The sequence below is a fragment of the Equus caballus genome, chromosome 10 (genome assembly GCF_041296265.1).
Source record: "Equus caballus isolate H_3958 breed thoroughbred chromosome 10, TB-T2T, whole genome shotgun sequence".
NCBI lineage: Eukaryota > Metazoa > Chordata > Mammalia > Perissodactyla > Equidae > Equus > Equus caballus.
Window position 1 is genome coordinate 17,570,782 of NC_091693.1, and position 25,373 is coordinate 17,596,154.

General features: G+C 58.3%; 1 protein-coding gene across 4 annotated transcripts in view; it reads left to right on the forward strand.

Annotated features, from left to right (window-relative positions):
• Nucleotides 1-15,691, forward strand: part of ARHGAP35 (Rho GTPase activating protein 35) — a 114,286-nt gene extending 98,595 nt beyond the window's left edge. For all 4 annotated transcript variants that reach the window (XM_070223076.1, XM_023649975.2, XM_070223077.1 and 1 more), the window contains exons 4-7: nucleotides 1,160-1,237; nucleotides 2,838-2,969; nucleotides 9,894-9,999; nucleotides 10,814-15,691. In XM_070223076.1, coding sequence (XP_070079177.1) covers nucleotides 1,160-1,237; nucleotides 2,838-2,969; nucleotides 9,894-9,999; nucleotides 10,814-11,171 — 674 coding nt within the window. In that variant the 3' untranslated portion in view covers nucleotides 11,172-15,691. The remainder of the gene's footprint in view (nucleotides 1-1,159; nucleotides 1,238-2,837; nucleotides 2,970-9,893; nucleotides 10,000-10,813) is intronic.
• Nucleotides 15,692-25,373: the final 9,682 nt, after the last annotated feature.

A 25,373-nucleotide genomic window follows, 5' to 3' on the forward strand; every position in this document is an offset into this window, starting at 1 on the left:
ACGAGTGGTGCCATGTCCATGCCCATGATCCGAACCGGCGAAACCCTGGGCTGCCGAAGCGGAGCTTGTGAACTTAACTACTCGGCCACAGGCCAGCCCCTGTATATATATATATATTTATTTATTTATTTATTTATTTTTTTTTTTTTAAGTATGCTTTTTTGTAAGGAAGATTGGCCCTGGGCTAACATTTGTTGCCAATCTTGCTCCTTTTTTTTCCCTCCGCAAGCCCCAGTACATAGTTTTATATCCTAGTTATAGGTCATTTTAGCTCTTCTGTGTGGGACACTGCCACAGCATGGCTTGGTGAGCGGTGCCATGCCCATGCCCAGGATCTGAATGGGTGAACTTCTGGGCCACTGAAGAGGAGCACGCAAACTTAACCACTCGGCTATGGAGCCAGCCCCATTCTTCTGTATTATTTGATTGAATTTTAGTTTTTTTTTTCCCTACCTAACACTTGTCCTCCAAGCAAGTTCCAGAAGAATCACAAAGTTAAATCTAAAAAAAAAAAAATATTAAAAAATAAGGAAGAAATAAAGGATATCTGATGTAGGAATAGGAAGAGTATAAAATGAGAAAAACCGCTCCTATAGGAACATGAACAAGAGCGTGAATAGAAAATTCACAAAGAAATGCACACTGCCCAAATCTGGTAAACTTACTAGCAATCCAAAAACATAATATAGGTTATTTCTAACAGTGAAAACTTGGAAAAACCTAAATGATTAACAGTGGGACTATTTTTAAAGTTATTATATACTTTGATGTCTTTAAAATCATGTTGTAAAGAATAAGACTATTTAATGATGAAAGTGAATTTACAACGTACTTTGTAAGTAAAAAGAGTGGGTTAAAAGTATTATCTCCATTTTGTTTAAAAAATTAAAATTTAAGAGTGTACATCAAAATATAGACAAAAGTTATCTTTGGCTGATGTTCTTCTATATTATTGTAACTTTTACAAAAAACAAGTATTTTAAAATTTTTAACTGAAGAAGAAAATGGGGGAAAGTGGCTTGAAGCATCGAGGAAAAGCAGGGCGCGCAGCCCCGTCGCACGGTGGGTGCCTCTGGAAGCGGTCACCTTCCTCGGGGCCGGGCCTCCCGCCCTCTGCTCTCCGCTTCCTGCGCCCAAGAGCCTGCTTGTGTCTCCCCAGGACTGAGCACCGAAGGCATCTACCGGGTGAGCGGGAACAAGTCCGAGATGGAGAGTCTGCAGAGGCAGTTCGACCAAGGTAAGGCCGCAGCCCTGCCAGCGTCGGAGGCTGGAGCCGGTCAGGGCGGGAGCTGCACTTGCGCACTGGGGGCCTCGGGGCTGCTCCTGCCCCACGCCCCCCAGGCCAAGAGGTGCTGGCTTGGGGACTGAGGAAGAGCAAGCGTCTGACCCGGTTAGCCTTGCCTCCATGGTCACACCCCCACAGAGGAGGGGGCGGGCCTGTCAGCACACGGAGCATCATCCCCGCCAAGCAGCCCACAGCACTGTCCCAGGTCACACTGGCGTGTGCCGCATTCTCCACGCAAGAGCTTTGCTTCCCGGGGCCTGGGCCATGCAGGCATGACTGCAGATGCGTGGTATCAAAGTCAGGTGACAGTTCTCTTTTGCTGGGGCCCCCGGAGTACCCGCAACCATGACTACCTTCCTCACAAAGTCCCTGCACAAGAGAAACACAGCGAGGGGACGTTTGTGATTAGCTGAGCCTTGGGACCCAGACTCCCACAGCTGAGCTCCGGTGAGTTAGCCCAGCTCTCGGCGGGGACTCCCGTCTCCTAGCCAGCTCGGCTTTGAGAGGCCTGGAGTCAGCAGCCGGATCTGCTTCACCCTAACCCAGCGGCCAGGCCCCTGCCTCTTAGAACTGAGCATGGTGTGGAGGAGAAGTCACCCCCGCCCGTGCCAGAAGCAGATGACCAAAGCAGTAACAGTTCCCAGATGTCAGTGGCCAGAGAGGAAGGTCGCCTGAGGTAGGGTCCGCCACACCTGTTGCTGGGCCTGAGGGGACCAAGCCTGGCCCAGAAGCCAGGCAGCCTGTGCAGGCCCGCGGGACAGGGCGGCTTCCAGTGTGCAGCTGCAGGAAGCAGACGCCCGCCCAGGCCCCAGGGCCAGAGCGCTCTGCGACACCACGGTCAGTCTCTGCTAGCCCGCCCTGGGAGGGGGTGACGCACGAGAGGAGGGAAACACCTGTTAATCTCACGGGAGAGGATTCAGGAGGTCACAGCGAGGTTATCGCCATGCACTTGACCACGCGCTTGCATATACGCAAGAGTCTGTAACCCAGTTTATACCCCCCACCCGTGACAGCTCTTCCCTGTCAGTGGATGGTTCTTACAAATCAGGAACACAATAAAGTACGAAGGAAAAGTTGGAGACCGAAGTCAGTGGTGTCGTAGCTGGGAGGGGCCTGAGGGAGAACAGCGAGTCTGCTTGCCCTCCTTCCACGATGGTACCATTTTTATAACCCGCTGTGGACAGTGAGCCGGCCTTTTAGGAACACGCCCTCCTTTTTTCCGTGGTGGAGAGGGTGTGAGGAAAAGCACATCCACGCCAGGCCCGGGGACTGGGAGGGAAGGAGTGCAGCTCCTCTGCACGGAGGGTGGCCTTGGACGGGGACGGCGCGTGGCAGCCTCTGTCTGGATCTCAGAACTTTTCTCAGCAGCGCCGGGGGGTGCCCCCTCCCGTGCAGTCTGTCATAACCCGAGTCTCTGCCCAGGCGCCAGGCCAGCCCTGGGCGGCCTCCCAGGCGCCTCGAGGTTTCTCTGCCTTCCCCCGGGCACTGAGTTTTCCCTTTGCTTCTGCCCAGCTCTGATTGGTCTGGCCTCACTCTCCCAACTTCCTTTCAGACCACAACCTGGACTTGGCGGAGAAGGACTTCACAGTGAACACGGTGGCGGGTGCCATGAAGAGCTTTTTCTCAGAGCTGCCAGACCCCCTGGTCCCGTACAACATGCAGATTGATCTGGTGGAGGCGCACAGTGAGTACTGGCTGCCGCCTGGCTCTCAGGCCGTGGCAGCGTGCACGGACTCTGTTGGGCGCACTGAGGGAGAGGGGTGCAGCCCCAGGGGAATGGGTCCTGCCCCCAGCCGGCAGGCTCCATGGCTCTTGGAGCTGAGGCTCAAAGGATGTAAGGAAAGAGAACCAACAGGTAAACGCCAAAGGACTTTGCATACTAGGCCCCTGCTTCGCGGCCACAGTGCTTCCCTGAGGGCTCCATCAAGAGAGTGGCGGGTTCCTCCCGAACTCCAGGAGTGAAGAGCCTGATTTGGGGGTCAGACTTGGGTCAAGTCCCTGCTTCTTGGCTGTTGATGGTGTAAGCTTGGCCAGTGGAACCTTCCCCAACCCCTCGTTTCCTCCAGATACTACCCGTCCTGCTGTGTGCGGGATGTGGATAGGAGCGGCCTGGAGGCAAGGCTGGAACCCCTCTTGAGCGTTTCGGGCCACTTTCCTCTCCCCTCTTGCCCCTCTTTTCTCCTCTCTCTTGTAAGGAAGTCGGCACGGGGTCTGGGGCCAGGCAGCCTCTGGAGGCAGAGGGACAGCTCCAGGGGCCCTGGACATAGGATCACTTGGGCTGCAGCAAGTTAGCACCTCTGCTTGCCATGGCCACCTTTGTGTGCCATCTCGCCTTCCATGACAGCTGTTTCCACCCTGGCCCACCTCTCTCAAGAGGCATTTGTCCACCCAGTTGGGAGCCTTCCCACTGGGCAGTCTTTCCTGCACTTTGTGTACTGCTGCAGCGGGCCTGACTTGGGCGCTTCCCACCGTCTAGCACTTTCTCCCTTGTCAGCCAAAGGCAGCCTTCCCGATTTGCACCGCTGGTGGGCGAAGACCCCCGGAAGCAGCCGCTGCTATGCAGCTGCAAGAGGGGGTGTCTGCCAGCGGCCAGGGCGGTGGGGCAGAGGAAAGGGAGCTGTGTGCCATGGGCCACGGGACTTTGGTCTCATGTTGTCACTGTCCAACTCAAAAGAGGGAGATTGAAGCAACACGGTTCACTCACAAAGCTGACAGGGTGGGCAGAGACGGGGGAGGTCACGAGTCCACGGGGCTGTGAGTCCTGGGTCACGGGCTCTTAGTGGGTTCACGAGATGGAGGTGCTGCTAGCAGGCCGTCCCTGAACTGTGGAGGTGCTCGTCAGAGCCTGGCTGCTGCGGGCTGCGGGGCCTCCTGGCCACCTCTGCATGGGGTGTGTTTCCACCACCGGGAGGACCCCTTTGCCTCGTGTTACCCACGCACTCGGTGGGTTGAAATTGTGCACGGCTCCTAACCTTACCGAAGACCTCCAGGGATGGGGGAAGCACGGAGTTCTAGGACTGTCACTGGGTTGCCTGGCCTTCTTTCCCATCTGCCTTCTGGAGACAGGAGTCAGAGTTCCCCAGATGAGTTGGGGTGGGGAAAGGTGCCGGCTCCTGCTCTGATCCTCCGTCCAGAGAGAGAGGCCCTCCCTGCGGTCCCTTCTCCAGCAGGCTCCAGGCCGGCCCAGATGTGAAACACAGAGCAGACCTCCGTCTGGAGCGGGCTTGCTTTCCTCCTAGCGTGCCTCGGACGCAAGGTAGAAGAGAAGGTGTGGGCTGGCCCACCTGCTGGAGGCCCGAGCCTTCCTGTCAGCATTTGTCTTGACTTGGCGCCATCTAGAGGCTGGTGGCGGCCCGGCACCCCACGGCGTCCCATTGTTTCTGCGGGAACTGCTGACATAGCATCTCCTTGTTTCCTGGAGGGGTGGGGAGAGGGAGGTGTCATTGGTGGGGATCAGCTCCCCACCTTCCACAGCAGCTCCCCAGCCTCCGCTGCTGAGGAAGGGAGCTGCCGGCTGCCCCTGCAGCCTGGAAGAGGGCGGGCACTTTCCACTTCCTCTTCCCATTGTGTGCTTCCTGTGCCCCAGGCTGCTCAGCTAGGGCTCCGCGGCTTGAACCTGGCGGCAGGGGGAGTGTACCTCGCTGGCAGAGCACCCCTCACGGCCAAGGCGTTTGAGTGACGAGTGGGGCCATGTGTATCACGGGGTGCGTTTCACTGAGCAGGCCCCAGCCTAGCAGTGCAAAAGTTAGTGTTGAGGGTCGTTATGCAAGGAAGGTCCTCCAGCCCCCAGTAGCTGTTCCCAGCCTGGCAGGGTTTCCATGGCAACGTCAACTTGCCCAGCTCTTTCCACTTAATACCTAAGAGCTGTTGTGTGTGCGTGTGTTCAGGCCTTGGAAATGGTTTCGGGTCCATCACAGCAAATATCAAGGTCGCTATCAAATTGTTTTGTTAGCTCCAGATTTCACAACATTGAACATTACTGAAAATGCGCCCACAAAGGAAAATTTTTGTGATTGTTCACCCGTTATCTTCCTGCCACATTCACGGTGACGTGAGGGAGACTCGGAAGTGGACAGAGCAGCAGCCGTAGCCTCGCTGCTGGGGTGCGGCCAGCTGGGGCGCGGCCTCCTGTGCTGAGCCCTTGTCCCTGGCCTCCCTGGTGCTGGTACCTGCAGGCGGAGCGGGCAGCGCGGAACACGCAGGGAGCAGGGACTGAGGGGGAGGGCTTCGTGGAAGGGGTGGCACCCGACCCTCAGGTCCTGCCTGCAGGGGTGGCCTCAGGTAGGACCGGCATCTCAGGAAGCAGAGGGGAAGGCTGTGAACCTTCCGTCTCGTCCTCGTGCCTCGCCCCGGCCTTCCAGAAGTACCGTCAGTTATTCCCCGCATCTTTTCCCCTCACGACACCCCCCGACCCCACCGCCTCCTCTCTCAATTCCCTCCGCTGCAGCCAGGCCCTGTCCCCTGTCTTTGTGCTGGAAGGCCTCCTAGAGCTGGCTCTGTCACATCCGGAGCTTCTGAGCCTAAGGACCTTTGGTTCCAGGGCCCCGTCAGCCCCCGTTACTGCGTATAAGGTTGTATGTGTGCGTTTTAGCCTGTGGAGAGGGCCAGAGCTCTCCTCAGATTGTCAAGGGGATGTGTGGCCCGGAGTGGTTCCGGAGGCCAGCTCACCATCTCACCCTTGCCCTCACACACGAGCCAACTCGGGGCTGGAGAGCATCAGTGCCGGCCCTGCAAGGTCGCCGGCTTTGCTGCTCAGGGATCCTGCTGCCTCTTTTCTGCCAGATAGCTGCTTAAGGGCCCAGGGCTATTCCTCACCTCCCACCACATGCCGGGCCCTGTGTGGGACAGGGACAGACATGGGGGCAGTCCCTGCCTCGGTCTGGTGGGGTAGGAGACATTGAGCAGGTTACTGCAATGTCACGCCTCCAGGAGGCACCTGAGGTCCTCCGTTCTGGGTCCAGCAGAGTGACAGCCTGGGAGGCATCCCCCCCCCGAGGGAGAGGTGGGGCCTGCACACACCACTGAGGGCTGTGACCCCGAGCCGGGTGTTTCCCTTCCTGGCGGTGCAGGTGTGCGAGGTGGTCAAAGGCCATGGGGGTTTTCCCCTGGGCCCTGAGTTGGGCGGCAGCAGGTCCCAGCCTGGAGCCTGGCTCACAGCCTGGGTGCTAAAGATGGTCGCAGAGTGGCACAGCCAGGGCAAGAATAGGGTTTGGGTCAGGCTCCCTGACACCAATTTTTGTGACCTTGGACCGGTATTCTGACTTCTTTGAGCCTTGGTTTATCTGTAGACCATAACGGGTGTGGCGAGCCAGCCTCTATGTCCCCGGTGGCCTCTAGCTCTCTCCTCTTCCCTCTAAGTTCTTGAGGCCTCAGGTCTAAACTGCCTGGTCTGTGTCCAGACTGCATCTTGGTTCGGCTGGCCGCAGAATGCCTCTCCTGAACCTGTTTTGCTGTCTCAGCTGAGTGACATCTAATTTGAAAAGTATGGTATGTTTGGGCCGGCCTGGTGGCGCAGTGGTTAAGTGCGCACGTTCCGCTTCAGCGGCCCAGGGTTCGCCGTTTCGGATCCCTGGTGCGGACATGGCACCGCTTGGCAAGCCATGCTGTGGTAGGCATCCCACATATAAAGTAGAGGAAGATGGGCATGGATGTTAGCTCAGGGCCAGTCTTCCTCAGCAAAAAGAGGAGGATTGGCAGTAGTTAGCTCAGGGCTAATCTTCCTCAAAAAAAAAAAAAGGGATGGTGTGTCCATGGGGGAGGCCCGAGCCCTGGTGCCCTCCGCCTTTCAGACAGGGTCGGTGAGGTTGGAGCCGGCTCTGCAGTGTGGTGGAAGGCCAGCGATCCTGGGCGGCGTGTGGAGCTGGGGGACAGCCTGGTGCCCAGCCTCTGTCCCCTCCCCAGCTCGTGTCCTTGGGGTTGCCGTGAGCAGGTTTTCTCAGCCAGCATGTGGGGTGAGCCTGGCCCTACCTGCTCTCAGCTGTGTAGCAAGGGCTGCACAGAGAGCGACTGTGAGGGTGTGTCGCCAGTGTTGCAGTCACGGCCACTGCGCAGAGGCTGCCAGCCTGAGCCCGGGGAAGGTCCCTCCGGGCAGGCGGGGCTCTGCTTGCACAAAGGAGGAGGTGAACGAGTCTCAGAAGGACGCTCACAAGATGGGGACAGACGCTGGGCCCGCTCTGCACGGGGAGGCTTTCTGCTGCTCTCCGTGGCATACCTCCTCCTCTCGCCAAACTCCGGATGCTCCTCGGGGCGCAGGAGCCCCTGCACCACACAGCTGGCGGGAGAAAGGGGGAGAGCACCAGGCGGTAGACGTCTCCGTCCTTGTTAGGCACTGCGTCCACGTGCTCCATGGGCGGGAGGCTGGCGTCCCGAGGAGGGTCCCTGGGTGACCGTCACACCGGGCCGATCTCCCTCCGCGCCCCCCCGCCCACCGTGGAAGAGGCAGAGGAAGCAGCCCTCCTTGCTGCTCAGCGGACAGGAAGGAGAGGGCATCCCGGGCGGCTGCGGCCTCACCAGCCCTCTTCCTGCCTCCACCGGGCGGCCAGCCGGGCGGCTGCGGTTGAGAGCCCGAGGAGGGCACAGGCCGCTGTGGATGCGCCGTGTGGGTGCTGGGAGGCCTGAGCTGGAGTGAGCCTCTGGGCACATGCTCCGCTGTCTTGGGACCAGCGCCTCTGCCCGGGCGCGCGCTGCTGTTTTTAGGTGAACTTTTCATTGAAACTTAACAGTAAAGGGTTCTCAAATTCAAGGCCAGAGAGAAAGTGTGCCCTTGAGGTTGAGCCCTTAAAATAAATCTTGGGTTCAGAGAAATGAAGCTGATAATGGCCCCATGTAATTAGTTCCTGTGGGCTTTTTAGTCATTTTCTAATAGACACATGTTACCAAACACTGTTTTTTTCAAGTCAAAAAAGTCAACCAGTGTCAGCTCATTAACCTTCCAGCACAAGCTCTCGATAGCTCTGTCCCCACCCGTCTTCGTAGCCTCCCTTCCACCAGTTCCCTGCGAGTCAGACTGCCTCCCGGGCTCTTGTTGTGTGTCTGGGTGAGCGCTTCATCTCACCGTGTGGAGTCACCAAGGGAGGGAGGGGGAGGCACTGTCATCAGCCCCTTTCGCAGGCAAGGAGACTGACGCTCAGGTGTGTCACTTGGCTGACTGGTGTCACAGACAGGATTCGTACCCAGGACTGTGTGGGTCGGCTTTGGGTTCTGGACGACCACACAACGCTTCCTCCCAGCCAAGCCCTCGCCGGACCTCCCCACCCCTCCCCAGCCATCTGCGCTCGTCTGTCCTTCCAAGTCCAGCTCAAGCCGGGCTCCTCACGCACTTCCCGGCCTGACTTTCTAGACACATGGTCACCTACCGCAGAGGCTCTTAACTCGGAGGGCACAGGCTTCCTAGAACACATGGGCTTGGGGAGTCTGAGCCTCCAGGAGCCGTCAGCAGATGTGTGCACAGTCTGTCTGTGGGCAGAGGGCCCAGCGCTCTCATCCATCCCCAAGGAGCCCACACCACCAAACCAGTTAGGGACCTGTCCACCCACAGCCATCAGTGGCATAGCTGCCGTCTCGTCATGGGGCCCTCCTGTGGGTTTCTGAGCCCTGGAGTCCTAGAGATGGCCTTCCGTTCCGACAAGTAGCCGTGGGGAAAACCCCATGCTCAGAGAAAGCTGTCTTGGCCAGCTGGTTCCAGGTGGGCTCTCGACCATTTCTGCCTCCCTAGCCCGGGCCCCCTCTCCCGGCCAAGGGGAGCCAGGACCCCAGGGAGCACAGCTGGCCTTGCTCAGAGCCCATGGCCAGTCGGACGGAGTGTGATTCCCAGCTCTGCAGCCTCACTGGGCCTCAGAGTCCTGTCCTTGAAATGGGGCAGTAACGGCCCCTGCCTCGTGGGATGCTGAGGACCAGCTGAACCAGGCCTGGCCTGGATGGAGCGTGTCTTTTGGGTTCGCTTGTTTTCGCTCTCCCGGGACGTTAGGATTCCCTGATGGGCAAAGTGTGGGCAGTAGTCGGGGAAGGGGTGCGTAGTCCCTTTGGTGGACTGCATAAGAATTCCCCCACTGTTTCCGTCAGCCCCTCCGAGAGGGAGATGTGGGGAGGGTCCCTGGGACTCTAGGAAAAGGACAGAGCCCTGGTCTTGTGACAAACTCCTCCCTAGACAGTCTGTTGGCGTGGGTGGGTGGCGGCGCTCTCGCGTCTGGTCAGGAAGCAGGCAGGCTTTCTGCATTGGGGCGCCTGTCTCCAGGGGCAACCCAATGAGCAAAGAATGGTGTTCTTTATGGTGGAGTCCCTCTGCAGCGTGGAGTCTTGAGGGTGGGGGCCAGGAAGCCCAGGCGCACAGTGCTCCCCTTCAGCAGGGGCCTGGGACCCAGAGGTACGCCTGGCCCCTGGGCCTGTGCCACTGCCAGGTGCCGGCCTTGGGCACAGACTTGGGGGAAGGAAGGAGGATGGCCCTGTCCAAGAGCCCAGGGCTGCCCTCAGAGAAGGTCCAGCACAGAGCGCGCCCTCCAGGGGCCGCCAGACCCCTGCTGTGACCCTCTGCCCCGGACCAGGATCTGCTCTGAGGCCCAGAACACCCGCCGGCAGTGGCCGTGAAAGTCTTTGGTTTCCCTCTCCTCAGAAATCAACGACCGGGAGCAGAAGCTGCATGCCCTCAAGGAGGTGCTCAAGAAGTTTCCGAAGGAGAACCACGAAGTCTTCAAGTACGTCATCTCGCACCTCAACAGGTACGCTGCAGGCCTTGGCCGTGGTCTTCTCTCCTGCAGAAGGCGCCAGCCAGGGCCAGGTAGCAGTAGGACGAGGCCGCTGGCTCAGCCCAGCCACGGGGTGGGCCCTGGCCTGCCAGGGTGCTGGTCCACCCCGTCGCTGCGGGTGCGTCTGGCTCGCCGAGGGGCGTCCTCAGGTTTCCGTCCTCGTTCTGTCTGAGGGGCCTCCATGGCCCCAGGTGTGCCCTGAGTCCTCTCTCCAGTGTTCACGTCTCCCGACTGGGGTGTGACAGCACACGGGGCCCAGGCAGGGCCTGTGGAGCAGAGCAGCGACCAGGCAAGTGTGTGCAGGGCGGTGGGCAGGAGGCCTGTGAACTGACATCTCCCAGACTTAGTCACACACAGAAGAGGTGTGTTTTCAGGTAAACCGATTCCTCTCTTGGCAAAGTGGTGTCTGAAGGAGCTGTGGCTGGGGACATGCACGCTGCCTCTCTCTGCACAGCCAGAGCATAGCCACTCCTCTGTGGTCTGGGTGAGAGGCCCTGAGGCGGTCCATCCTCCCCCGGGGCCGGGGGCCTCCCGTGAGCCCGGGTCTCAGAGCCGCTCCTCGGGCTCTGCTGGGTGGAGAGGCTGCAGCAGAGGGCGGGGCCGGGGCCACAGCGAGCTGCGCCTGCGCCTTTTCTGTTTGCAGGCTGTGGGGCAGCAGGCAGGAAGAGCAGCTGGGGTGACAGTGGCTGCGTGCGCGTGTGGGGCGGTGCAGGGGCCCGGCTGGCATGGGGCCTCGGCCGGGCCCGCCGCATCAGGGCTCTGAGCACGCGTTTGCTGTCGCCTGCAGGGTCAGCCACAACAACAAGGTGAATCTCATGACCAGTGAGAACCTGTCTATCTGCTTCTGGCCCACCCTGATGCGGCCCGACTTCAGCACCATGGACGCGCTCACGGCCACGCGCACCTACCAGACCATCATCGAGCTCTTCATCCAGCAGTGCCCCTTCTTCTTCCACAACCGGCCCATCGCCGAGCCGCCCGGCGCCACGCCCAGCTCCCCCTCCGCCGGGGCTCCCACCGGGCCGCTCCTCACTTCCACACCTGTCGCCGGCCAGCCGTCGCCGCCCCAGTCCCCTCCACCCACCCCCCAGTCCCCGATGCAGCCGCTGCTCCCCTCCCAGCTTCAAGCCGAACACACGCTGTGAGCCGCCGAGGCCTGGGGCTGCCGGGGGCTCCGTCTTCTCTCTTTGATGGGGTGGCATTTGGCCTTGAACAAAACGAGGTTCCGTGGGGCAGGGGCAGGGGCAGGGAGGGGTCCCCTCTCCCCTGTCGCCTCCTGAAGACCTCAGCGGTAGCACCAGCCAGCAGTCCACCATCGGCTGGCCTGTCAGGGCCCTGAGCCCGGGGCTGGCCACAGGCAGTGGCCAGGGGGCCCTGCCCTTTGACTAGGACCCCTCTGGGGACTGAACTGGCCAGGCAGCGGCCCCAGTGGCCGTCCACATGCTCACTGCTCTCTGGACCACCTCCCCACCTGCCCGCCTGTCTGCACACACCAGCCTCAGGGTGGCTGCCCGCTGCTGAAACGGCACAGCCTCCACAGAGGGAGGCGGAGGGGCGAGGTTCGGGCCACCCCAGGGCAGGGCTGCAGCCCCTGAGGAGAACACTGCCCGCCTGGCTCGTCTGTCTCCCCGCCTTCCGTGTCTGCACCCTCCTCCCAGCTGCGGGCTGCAGCCTGTGTAGCACCCTCCTTGGGAACACGTCAGCCGAGGCTCTGCCACCCCAGGGTACAATGCTGAGGGCGTTTGCCTGGCAGATCAGAACAGAGGGAGGGTCGCCTTGTGCCTGGACCAAGAGAGCGGGTGCAGCTTCCCCTCGACACCCCCACACACACACACAGGCTTCGGGGAGGCCTTCCCTTTAAACAAAGGAACACTGGAAGAAAAAGGAGAGAACCCTCTGCTGAGCTAAAGAAGAAAAAGGAAGACACTACAGACCTCAAGACTCGGTTCTCCTCCCTCTCTGAGAGGCAAACAGGTGGAAGGTGGTCTTTGTCTTTGTGGCAGCAGAACAGGGATGTGGGGGTGGGTGCCTGAGAGCTGGGGGTCCCACTTATGTCCCATCACCAGACACCCTTTTCCCCAATGAGCTGCTTTGAGCCTTCGGTGGGAAAGGCTGGGAGACCGCCAGACCAGCCCGGACCCTGGTCTGCCCTGGAACACACTACAGTGCTGTGGAAACACTACTGCGTGCATGCGTGTGCATGGAGGGGCTCGCCCGGGAGGGAGGGGCAGCTGGAGGGCGCTGGCCTACACTCGGGGTCAGTGTTGACATGGAATCGTTTGCCTCCTGCGCTGTCAAATGCCGCTAGCAGGGCTGTTGGGAAGTGGGCAGTGTGGGGGAAACTGAAGTCTGCTGTCTGCTGGTGCCCATCAGGAGCTAATGACTGTCAGAGTCACGAGGAGGGCGCTGCGCCCTTTGCCCCTCCGTGGCCTCCCTGCCACCCTTCCCTGGGCAGTGGCCTTCCCCGGAGCTTCTTGGCCTTTGCACTGGCCCCTGGGAGAACCCTTCTCGTGCCCCACCCCTGCCCCTAAACACAGCGACCCTGCTGAGGCTGCTGCAGATGGTGGTCGCCCCCGCGCTGGTTGCCAGCCCGGCCTCTGCACCGAGCAGCCTAACACTAAGGTACCTGGCGTCGGGGCACGGGCTGGAGGCCCCGCACGCCGCTCAGCCCCGCAGGTCTCTTTGCACTTTAAGAAGCAGCCCCCATGCTATGTCTGAGGAGGCCCGGGGCACTTCAGCCAGGGGCCTGACAATGTGGGAGGCGCCTCGGAACCATCCCTGCCCCCCAAACCCTTCCTGCCGGCCAGCCCTGCCCTCCCCTGGGTGGGCGGCTGCCTTCCTGTCCTATTGCAGAATCAGGTGCTTGGGAAACGAAATCCTCCGTCCCCGCCCGTCTTACCCCTTTTGTAAGAATGCACGTCAGAGATGGAGCCAAGGTACAGGAGGGCGTGTCACTGTCTCATGAGGCGCTGTTTTCTCGCCTGCTGGCTCGGGCCTGCTGCCCGTGGCAGCCTGGGCTGGAAGATGATGCTTGGGCCATCTTGCCTGCAGTCACAGCCCTGGTTCTCTGGCGCTCCCTCTCCCCAGCTCTGAGTCCGAGCCTCAGAGGAAAGTCCTCCATTGACGTAATCTCAGCCTTTCTCAAGGACACAGTCACTCGCTCCCAGTCAGCTCTTCAAGATGGTGGGGGTGGCCTGGGACCACTGTCCTTCATTTGAGGTGGCCCGGTTCCCTCCCACTGGCTCCCCAGGCCACGCCCCCCACGCTGCCGCTTGCAACCTCAGCTCTGCACCAGGATCCTCCCGAGCCCCCAGCCCTGAGACGACACAGATGAGAGTGGAGGGTGGGTGGCTTTGCTGGCTGTGTTGGAAGGGAGAGGGGACCCCTGTGCTTGGCGCTCTTGCCTGTGCGGAAGTATCGGAAACCAGGCTTCCCCAGGTGGCCTCTGGCCCAGCAGTGCCTGCGCCAGCCCTCGTGGGCAGCTGCAGTCCTGCCAGGGCGTAAAGGGGTGCAGGCGGGGTCGCTGGCTCATGCCCCGAAGGAGCTGCAGTGGCCAGAGCCCGGGACCCTCTTGTTTCTCCTTTCTCTGCCAGCTCTGCAGCTTCTTCTCTTCTCCAGGCTGACTCAGGCTGGAGGGCAGCTCTCCGCTCTTCTGAGTTGGCTGTGCCACTGGTGGTGGCCCTGGGCTTCAGCTTCCAGGTGGGGGGTCAGCATTCGGACCAAATGGGAGAGCCTGGGCGAGTCTCAGGACAGGCTGCCTGCCCGCACGTTCGTCCTGTGGTTACGCTCTGGCAAGCGCTTTCACAGCTGGGTCTCCGGGAGCCGCACCGCAGTTCTCAGAGCAGGCCACGGGTGTGGGGCTGCTCCAGGCCACGGCGAAGTGTGGTGTGCCCGGCCCCGCCCTCCCTGCGCGGTCTCTACGTCCGCCAGTGCAGACACGGTTGTTGGTGGGGGCTGGCTCTGGGTTTGTGACACCAGTGCCTTCCACGGAGGGAGGCTGCCAGGTCAGGAGGCGTGGCTAGTGAGTGGCCCTGGTTCTGGGCTGTCCCCTCTTGAGTGTCCCACGGGGCTCTCTTCTCCCTGCGTTCCTCGATGTGTTCCTCCCTGCCCTTGGCGGCGTGAGGTGGACTGCCGTTCCACACCTCGGTCACCTCGATGTGTCCTGCCTAAGGCAGGAAGCCTGCCACCGGGTGAGATTCCTCTGGCATACTCTTTGCCTTTGCCAGGGTGGACGTTGGGTGACATCACAGGAGCAGCTGGAAGGGGTCCCTCACCCCCGTTTCTGGGCACTGGTTGGAGGCCTGGAGGTCTGCGGGCCTTGCGGCCGTGGGGCATCTAGCTCAGCCCTGAAACTTGGAAACAAGCTGCAACATTCATAAAAACAAGTCACCTCCACCTGTGCCCGCGCCCCCCCCCCCCCCCCCCCCGCCTCCTGGGAGGGGAGCCACGCTGCTTCGGCAGGGTCTGCAGAGAGTCCTGGACAGTGGCCAGGAGCTGGCGCCCCTGCTGCGGAGGGCTCTGCTCAGTCAGCGCTGCTTTTCCAAGAAGGAGGTGGCTCTGGGGACTTGGGTGGGTGCTGGGGGAGCAGGTGCCCTCGCTCCACAGTCCCCCTGCTGGGGGCGTGGCAGGCCGTGGAGCGCGGGAATGGGCCCAGAGGCCAGAGCCTCTGACATCTGCTGGGGACGGTCCCGGCGCCTGCTCCCAAACACGGCTGAGTCCGCAGACAGTGCACGGAGGAGTTGCCGTCACTCCTATCGCTTGGCAGGTTCAAGCCGCTCGTGTGTGCTTAGGTGAAGGGACAGACTGAGTCGCGTATGCCGGAAACCTAAGTCACACCCAGGACTGCCGGGGATCACAGCTGAGGGGGAGGTGTGAGGGGAAAGGCTGCTTGGCTCCCGAGGCCCCGGGGCTCAAGGCCGGGCTCACAGGGTCGGGGCTGCCGTCGCTGTCCCGGGGGGACCCCTCCCCTGGGAACCCTCAGCTGGCTGCCTGCCCTGGCTCCCGGAGGGGCAGCTCCCCGGCAGTGGCGTCACACTTCGGTGCCGTCTAGACAGGGCCTAAGTTATTGTTGGCAGAAGGAGTCCTGTGCCCTGTGTACATTGAAGAAGATGTCTTTGAATTGTATGGGAATAAAACCTGTTTGAAAATTTGGAATAGTGCTGCTGCCAGCTTATTTTTCTGGTACTTGTATTTTCACATGTTAAATGATCTTTATATATGTTGAATTAACAAATATTTTGAGTTTCCTGAGAAAAACAAAAGCATATTAATGGTATTGAGATGTGTTAGTCCGGCTGTGTGCCCCAGTTCTGTTTCGCAGCAAAAGTGGAGAACTGTCTGTAAAGAAAGTCTAACAGCTATTCCTTTGTATCTTAGGGGCTTTAACCAGGACATCCTCTAGTTGGTGTTAGGAATGTTTGCTTAATTTCCAGACTTTTCTTTGAACACGTCGTGGGTTTTCGAGCCTCGAACCTGATTAGTGCATGGTCAGCCGCCATCGAAGGCTGAGGCATCTCTGACAGAGGTGTTTTTGTTTGGTTTTGTTTTTTAAAATCATGTATTTGCTACAGAGTATTGTACTTGTCTCAATGGGAATGGTGTAAAAAACTGAAAAGGCCTTATGTGATATGTATCATAGTTAATAAATCAATCTTGTAAAAAACCACACCTGAGAGAAATGAAGGCGGCCCCTCCACCTGGGCCCCAGCACCTGTGGGCGTGGCCACCAGGCTGGGCTCCTGCCCCTCGGCTGGGGGGGCCGCCGGCTCATCCTCAGAGGCAGTGGCCAGTGACCATCAAGCAGGAGGAGTTGGTTCTCTGGCCACGGGGCTGGGCCCAGAGAGCCCAGGAGGCGGCCCCGGCTGAGCTGGTCTGGGGAGCTGCTGGCACCTTCCACCGCTGGCCCAGGCTGGCCAGTCGCCCCCTCGCCCTCCACACGCCGTCTCTCCCCTCCTCCAGCAGAGCGGCCTCTTTCCCAAGAAGGACGGTGTCCCTGCGTTCAAGGCTACTTGAGCTCGTTCCCAAAGCATCCTGCACACCCACGGCTGGAGGGACCCAGCGGGCCCGGGGGACACTGAAAGTGGCAGCCCCTGTCCTTCCCTTTCTCTCTTACACACACACACCCGTTGTCTGAGGCCACACCAGTGGTGCTGGGAGTCCGCCCTGGAGACCCAGCCTCGCTGCGCCTTCACTGAGGCCATGGCCTGGCGGGGAGGTTGGCGGCCCCCCAGAGAAGCCTCGATCTGCCCCATCCCTGCCCCTCCTCCCGGCTCCTCCCAGGGCCCCAGGTGCACTGGCAGCCGGGCCGTTCCTCTTCCCACCGCCTCCCTTCAGGCACAGGCCCTAACTCCAGTTCACTGGCCTCTGGGGGACACCCGCACCCTCACTGTCCTCCCTGCCCTCGGTCTTGCCCCTTCCGGTCCATCTTCATACCCCAAAGTTACTCCAGAAGGAAGACCTGCCTTCTTGTTACCTAGGGCGGGGATGGGAACCAGACAACGTTCAAGGTGCCTCTCCCCTCTTTCCCGTGGCAGACGTGACTCATCGATGAGGACATTCCCGCAGTGCTCGGGCCTGCACACACCTCCAGGCCACCACTGCTGACCGACGAGCTGGCTTCTCGCTGGGCAGTCACTCGAATGGGCGCCCACTGTGGCCCAGGCTCTGATCCATGCAGAAACGGCTCCCTCTGGGTCCAACCTGCCCCCTCGTGCTGCTCCAGATGTTCAGCGTCGGTCACAGTTGGATTCTCATTCTGTGAATGCTCTCGATTGCTTCGTGCTGCTTGAACGTTCCCTCTGCCTGGGATTCCTGTGATCCACACGCCCCCGAGCTCAGCTCCGCCCCTCAGACCCTTGCCTGTCCTTCAAGGCTGGTCTTCCCTGGAGGTTCTCCCCTGACCCTTCCACACGTCGATTCACCCAGAGTCCGCTATTCGCCTGCGCTGGGAGTTTATGTGATGCCCCATGAATGTTTCAGCTTTGGTCACTTTTAAAAACATCTCTACAGTATACAGTTGGCACTGTGTGTGTGCTGACATAAACCAGTCTTTGTCTCTAGTTCTTGCTGTTCAAGTTGTGTGTACTTGTATACTTGTACCTTTCAGGCACCATCCACCCAAGTCCGGGGCTTTTGGGGGGCAGGGCCTGCGGCTCCCCGATCTGTCCTCCCAGGATGCCTTGGACGAGGCGTCCCTCGGTTTGCAGAACGTGATGCTCTCGACCTTGCCCTGGTTGAGTCTCCGTTTGTAACTGACCTCTCCCATGTGACTCTCCAGGCCAGGCCGCCAGTCCAAGTGCCACACTCATGTCCACCTGCCTGTGACACTCCACCTGGTGGCACCAGTGTGACACACCCATGGCCAAACTCCTGACCCCTTTCTCCACACCTGTTCACACCCCACGGTCCCCCGCAAACAGAGACCCTGGAGGCCTTCGGGGGGGTCCCCCTCCCTTTGCCATCAACCCGACCCTCCTCCAATTTCCGATTTCATCTTCCACATAGCCATCCAATGCCACCACTCTCTTCCCCGTGCCCTGCCACCATCCTGGTGAACTTCACCCAGACATGTGCCCCAGCCTCCCGGGGTCCAGTCTCACCCCTCCCTTCCATCTCCCTGTGGCAGCCAGAGGGAGCTTTTCAAAATGGACCTGGCGTGTCACCCCTCCCTTAACACCTTCCAGAGCTCCCCAGCGCCCTTAGAGAAAAGCCCAGGCTCTTCAGCAGACCCTGTGAGGACCTCCCGGGGAGCCTCCCATCGCACCCTGCGTGCCGGCCTTCCGACTCCCCAGGGCCCGCCCGCCTGCCTCAGGCCGTCTGCACTGTTACACCTGCCTTGCCCCCCTGGGCACTGTCCTCTCCCCAACCCACCCCTCCTCGCTCGCTCCCTCCTTAACCTTCAGATTTCAGTTCCTCCTCTCAAAACCCTCCCACCCTACCCCAGACCCAGAGGGACTCCTTTGCTATGGAAGGAGTGTGCCCTGGACACAGCTGGGACAGACAGAGTAGCAGGCAAAGAAATGGACAGAGGCCCTCTCGTCAGGCACGGATGAGGAGATGAGGAGGAGGTGGGTCTGGGGGTTAGCCTGGTCAGGGAGCTGGTGACATTGCAGCAGAACGGGGGCCCACTCACCCTGGGTACAAATTTTAAGGGGACACAAAAAAACCTCAGTGATCCGGATAAAAATGTTTCATCGCAATCCGTGTTTTAAAAATCAAAATGAGTGCCAAAAAAAAAAGATCAAAATTTTAGGTAAAAACAGACTCAGTAACAGTGCTGAGCCATATTGAAGCCTGAGGCAAAGGAGAAATGGGTCAGACGAAGCCAGGAATCGGGGGAGGGCTGCGATGGCGGGTGAGACTGGAGCGGGCCAGTGAAAGGGGAGAGGGGAGGTGGGAGTGGGGACGTCTGCAGGGTCGAGGCCACAGAATTTGCTCAAGATGGCACGAGCCTGTGAGAGGAGGTGGGATGACTCCAGGGTGACACAGGCGTGTATCTGATTGCCGTCTGGCTCCCCCACCACCCTGTGGGACCCACGGGGCAGGAGCTGTGTTCCCCAAGCTGCAGCCGGCACCTGGCAGGGACCCCATGCGCTCCCGAGCTCCAGGCCCACTGCCAGGGAGTGGAGAATGTGGTGTGTCACTCCACGTGGCCACCAGGGGTCAGCAGAGCGCCACCCTGCCTGGCCCTGGTGGCGCCTGGGGAGCATTGGAGGCGCGATTTGTGGTGTTTTAAGGGAGGGGGCCAGGAAAGCAAGATTAGAGGGAGCGGTGGGGACTGGGAAGGAGGGGTGGGAAGTGTCCCAGAAGCAAGAGGACAAGCTAGTGTTCCTGTCATTTCATCCATCTATGCCTCCGTCCATCCGTCCATGTATGCATCCATCCATCCGTCCATGCGTCTATTCATCCACCCATCCATGCATCCATGTATCCATGCATCCATCCATCCATGCATCTGTCCATCCATCCATGCCTCCATGTATCCATCCCTCCATCCATGCATCCATCCATCCCTCCATCCATGCATCCACCCATCCATGCATCCATGTATCCATGCATCCATCCATCCATGCATCCATGTATCCATTCATCCATCCATGCATTCATGCATCTATCCATCCGTGCATCCATCCATCCATGCATCTGTCCATCCATCCATGCCTCCATCCATTATTCAGTTATCCAGTCAAAGGAGGTCAGGAACCAGGCCACACAGGGCCTCGTAGGGCCAGATGATAAGCTCAGAGTTTGTCCTGAGTGCACGTGGGAGCCATGGACGCCGTTTGAGCAGGGGAGAGACTGGGTCAGACTTGCAGAAGTGGAGAGGAGGGAGAAGAAAGTGGGGATGGACAGGTACAGGCTCCAGGGAACCCTGCCTCCCAGGTGGGGATCGCAGAGCATGCAGTTGACATAAATGCTAGCCAGACAAGTGATATGAATCAAAGCTAGCAATTGATGGACACGTGAGAAGTATCAGGCCCTGTTTTAATCATTTTTCATGTATCAACTCACATAATTTTCACACAAACTCTGTGATGAAGGGCTTCTCATTGTCTCCATTTTCCAGATCAGGAAACTGAGGCACAAAAAGGCCAAGTGATTTGTCCAACATCACAAGCTGGGACGTGGGGGCCAGGATTCGAACCCTGCTCATCTGCCTCCAGAGCGCACGGCCCTTCCTGCGGCTGCCGTTACACGTGCCCACCGCTGGCTGGCCTTCAACAACACCAGTGCAGTCTCTCCTGGACGTGGAGGCCAGAAGCCCAAAACCAACGAGTGGGCAGGGCGGCGCTCCCTCTGAAGGCTCTAGAGGATTCTTCCTCGCCTTTTCCGGCCTCGAGTGGCCCCAGGCGCTCCTTGGCTTGGGGCCACGTCTCTCCAGTCTCGGCCTCTGTCTTCACACGGCCTTCTCCTTTCTCCTGGGGTATTGCTCCTCTTCTGTCTCTTAGAAAGACACTTGTCGCTGGAGCTGGGGCCCACCCCGATCATCCAGGATGACCTCATCTCGAGGTCCTTCATTGCAATACATCTGCAAAGATGCTTTTGCCAAATAAGGCCACATTCCCACGTCCCAGGGTTGGGCCGGAGACATATCTCCTGGGGGCCCTACAATTCTTCCCCTGCTGCTAGCAGGAGCATCGCTGTCCTTGGTGCTGTTACCTTGAGGGGCAGCTCGGGGCTGGAGGGACATGAGAGATGCCCAAGGAGGGAAAGTCTGCAGCCTGGAGAGGGCCGTCCGGAAGGGAGGGACAGCAAGGAGTAGGTGCTTAATAGATGCAGAGCGCGTCGCATCATTCTTCTGCCTCCTCTGCTGCCTGCCAGCTAGCGCTCAGTCTCATCCCTTCTCCGGGGGGCACTCCGCAGGGTCCTGGAGAGAGAGAGGCCCTGTCTCTCTGGGGGAGCGGCCCTTGGTTGGGAGAGGCAGTAGGCCCAGTGCCCCAAGTGTCCCTGCCTGTCTCTCCTGAGTGTTCAGGACCACGAGGCCGGACTGTCCCCAGACCCCGAGCTGAGTCTGTACCCGGTCCCCTAGGCGAGCAGATTGAGGCGACGACAGAGTGGACCACCAGGCGCTGCTCGTTCCCCCGGGACAAACTGGCTTCTTTACGGCTGGCTGCCGAAATCAGCGCTGCGGCATCCACCTGGGATCCGCTCGCTCGCTCGGCCTCGCCCCGCGTCCCCTGGGGCCAGGGCAGCAGCCCAACGATGCTGCCGCTCCTGCTGTGCGCTGTGCTGACGCTAACACGACCGTCTGTTCCCCTGAGGCTCATTGTCTTCTTGGACACCTGTGGACAGGTTACAGGTTAGCCCCTGCCGTCCTCTATGAGGTTGGAGTTCTCCACTGACACCTCGGGTGGCCTGAAGGGGACAAGACTGGGGCCCAGAGTTGGGAGGCCCCGTGGGCAGGAAGCAGAGGTAAGGCAGACGCAGGCACGGGGACGACACCCAGTGTCAGACCGAGTGACGCTTAGCTGTGGGGCCATTTGCTGAGTTGGTCAGTGGTGTTTTTCTCTCATTTCCCGACTCCTGTGTATCTTCCCAGTAGCTATCAGTGCTTGACCAGCCGACCAAAAATGCACGCATGCGCACACGCACATGCACACGCTTCATTTTTTCCAGCACTTACTCCGTCTGCCTTATATTTTTTCTTGGTTTGTCTGTTGTCTGATGCCCCACCAGGCTGTGAGCTCTAGTGACAGGAATCTCTTCCCTGCTGGATCCCTAGAGCATCTGGCACACAGTAGGTGCTCAGCATCTGGCACACAGTAGGTGCTCAATAAATGTTTGCTGGAGCAAAAACAAAAGCAGGGCAACTCTGGGGCCAAACCAGGCCGCCCAGTCTCAAACGAGCCCTCGTCATCCATTGACTGTGCTTTAAATGGAAACGTCTCCCTTTCGGTTCTCCTTGGCAACCCGGCACCCGAACCTTGGCCTTGAGCAAGGCCTGGCTCCAGGCATGCTCAGTTCAGGTTTACAAAGTCCCTGAGCGAAAGCAGCAGGGATGAGGATCAGACACGAGGTAGGACTTCCCGGGAAGTGAAAGGCTGGGGTCTGCTGGGGACTCGGGGGCTGCAGGAATGTCCCAGGAGGTCCCGAGGGGAAGGAGACTCAGCTCCTGTCTGGACTCCTCCAGTCACCTCCTCAAAGGGGCTCCCGGCTTCAACTGTCACCTCTTCGTCCTTTCTTGGCCCAGCAGCCAAAGTTGTCTTTAGAATCAGGAATCAGATAAGGTCCCTCCCAACCTAGCACCCTCCGGTCTTGTCTTGGTCCAGCCAAAGCCAAACCCCTCCCCGCACATCCCCACCTGCCTCCTTCCACTCTCTTCTGTGCTCTCTCCCTGCCGGACACACGCAGGCATCCTCCCTCCGCCCCCTAGTTCCTCCATCCCGCCTCAGGGCCTTTGCACCTGCCATTCCTCCTGCCTGGTGCATGGATTCTTCTCATACCTCAAGTTCCCCAGCAAATGTCACCTCCCCTGGGAAGCCTTCCCTGCCTCCGTCACCACCTCCAGTCATTCCCTCACCTTCCCCTGTTTTATCTCCTTCTTGGCACTCTGTGTTAACCAAAATCCTCTTATTTGTTCATTTGTTTGTTTGTGTTTGCTCCCATACACACATAAACTCCTTGTCTGAGGCTGGCCCCATGGCCGAATGATTAAGTTCACTCACTCCTCTTCAGCAGCCCAGGGTTTCGCCGGTTCGGATCCTGGGTGTGGACATGGCACCGCTCATCAGGCCACGCTGAGGCAGCATCCTACATGCCACAACCAGAAGGACCCACAACTAGAATATGCAGCTACGTACTGGGGGGCTTTGGGGAGAAGAATTTAAAAAAAGAAAATTGGCAACAGATGTTATCTCAGGGCCAATCTTTAATCAAAAATAAATAAATAAAAATAAAGTCCATCTATATGGACGTTATGGTCCAAAGATGACTTGTGGCCTTATTGATTTCAAGTTCCCTGATTACTGTTATGGTCTAGCCCATTCTCATTGGTTTATTTGTCAATGACACTGCTTCTGCGATTGGCTCTGTGTGGACTGACCATTTTTCCCATGGAGTTCACTGTATTGGGTTGTCTGCCCTTTTTCTTATTGATTGATAGGAGTTCTTTATTTATGATGTATACTAATCCCTTGTCTCTTATATAGTTTGTGTATGTTTTTTCCATCCTGGTGCTAATCTTTTCACGTTGTTTACAGTCTCTTTGGCAGTCAAGGGTTGTTTATTTTGCCTTTTTTCGCACATGTTTTTTTTTTTTTAAAGATTTTATTTTTTCTTTTTTTTCCCCCAAAGCCCCCCGGTACATAGTTGTATATTTTAGTTGTGGATCCTTCTAGTTGTGGCACGTGGGACGCCGCCTCAGCGTGGTTCGATGAGCAGTGCCATGTCCGCGCCCAGGACTCGAACCAACGAAGCACCGGCCGCCTGCAGCGGAGCGCGCAAACCCAACCACTCGGCCACGGGGCCAGCCCTTCGCACATGTTTTTTATACATGTTTGTTTCAGACGTGTTTGTTGAATGAGTAAGTGACTGAGTGCCTTTGGAGAAATGAGGATGGAGAATGCCAAGAGTGACAGAATCCCCTTTCTGCCACCTCAGGAAAGAAGGATGGACCAGCCCCACTCAGCAATGAACACTAAAATGTATCACTCGCTTGTCACATGCCAGACGCAGCGCTGAGCTTGTCACACGCATACAAGTCAGCCCCGGGAGGTCTAAGATTTCTGTCTGTCTGCTTCACAGAGCTCAGCACAATAAACATTTGTTGAATTAGTTATTGAATGACGGCAGCAACTCTAGAAGGAATGTCCTCTTGTTTTTTTCCTATTCGTTTTTTAATAGCAGCTTTATCGAGCTGTTTCACACACCATACATTGTACTCTTTTAAAGCGGTCGTTAGGGTATCCAGAGTTGCAGACCCATCACCACGGTCAACTTTAGAATATTTTCATCTCCCAAAAAGAAGCCCGCTGCCCATGAGCAGTGACTCCCCGCCCCCCGCCTTCCTTCTGGAGCCGCCATCACAAAGGGCCACCAACCGGGGGATGGACACCACAGACCTTGATTGTCTCCGTCCTGGGGGCCAGAAGGCGTCAAGATCACGGTGTCGGCCGGGCTGGTTCCCTCTGAGGCTGGCGGGGGACACTCTGTTCCCGGCCTCTCTCCAGCTTCTGCTGGTTTGCCGGCATCTTTGGGAAATGTCACCCCTGTCTCTGCTTCCATCTTCACACGGCGTTCTCCCCGTGCGTCTGTGTCCAGATGGCCCCTTTCTAGAAGGACATCAGTCATATTTATGGGATCAGGGCCCACCCCACTGACCTTGCTTTAACTAAATTATCTCTGTAAAGACCCCGTCTCCAAATAAGGTCACGTTCTGATGTACCAGGGGTTAGATTGCAACATATCCTTGTGGGGGGATGCAGTTCAACCCCAAACCCCTCCCTTCCCCATTTCCTATTGTCATTGTGAACTAGGTCGTGCCGGCGAAAGATTGCACAAATACATCCGCCTGGATTAAGTAATAATAATAACTAAATGGCCATCTGGGGCCCCACCGGCCCCTCAAGACCCCTGCTACGGCCCCCGCCTCTGCCCCCCCCCCCACCGCATCCTCCTCCCCTTAACCCGGACTCAGGCATGCTGCAAACTCCCCCATTACTCATTCTTTTGGTTTACTATCCATTATTCTTCTAGCACCCAGGGGCACATCCCTAAGGAAGAAATCCTTGATGGTGCCTGCGTTTGGACCTTATCAAAATGAACTCATTCTGGAGGAATTCTTCCAGTGTTTCTTTCTTTCACCAATATTCTATTTTTGAGATTCCTGTAGATGGGGGGAGCAGGGGTTCATTTATTTGGGGAGTACTCTTGGAATACCCCCATTTTACACACAGGGATGGCGAGGCACTGGGAGATGAAGGAAGCGGCCCAAGCTCACACAAGTGGAGCCAGATTTAGAACTTGAGCCCTTGCATCACATGCCCTCCACCTGCCAAGAGAGAAGAATGAAAATGTTTAGATCCCCCCAAACACACACACTCTTACACGTACCACCCCCATGCTCTCAGAACCCACCAAAATCTTACCCCTCTCCTTGATTTCCCCTAGCGACAGGGAGCTCACCACCTCCAAAAAGCACACACTGTTCTTCATCTCTTCCACCCAGGCTGCTCTGGGAGCACTGGGGCCTCAGGGCTTTGACTGGGGAGCCTCTTCAGAACAGAGGAAGGCCAAGGAGAGCCGGATGCAGCTGAGAGGTGGCCAGGCCAGGCAGGGGGGATGGGAGATTTGACCACAAAGGTCTCAGCATCCACAGCCCCAGGATCCCCTACCGGCTCCCTCCCCTCCCGCTTCCGGCCCCAAATGGCAACTGCTCCCTGCTTTGCCTGACCTGGGGTGCTGCACCCACCCTCGTGGGTCCCCCCAAACCTTTGTTAAAAGCCTTTACCAAACGCTCCTCGGTTACCCACTGCAGCACCCCAGCTCCCTCCTCTGGGGGTGCGGACATCCAGGGCAGCCCACCCATTTCACAGATGGGAAACTAAGACCCCCAAACAGTGTCTGGGTGAGTCTCAGCGACTCCACGAGTGGTGGTCAGAGCATGTGCGTCCGGGTCCAGGAGGGTGTCTGCATCCAGGATGTTGACGATCGTATCCAGCATATTTAATGCCAGGCTCGCTCTCAGCTTGAGATGGCGTAACTCAGCGGTTTTTGAGCTTTTTGGTCTCACGACTTCTTTCCATTCCCAGGGAAGACTGAAGAACTTTGATTCTGGTTTTATAAGCCACATCAGAAACTAAAACTGAGAATTTTTTAAGATAATGTTATTTTTAAGTAGCAATAATAAA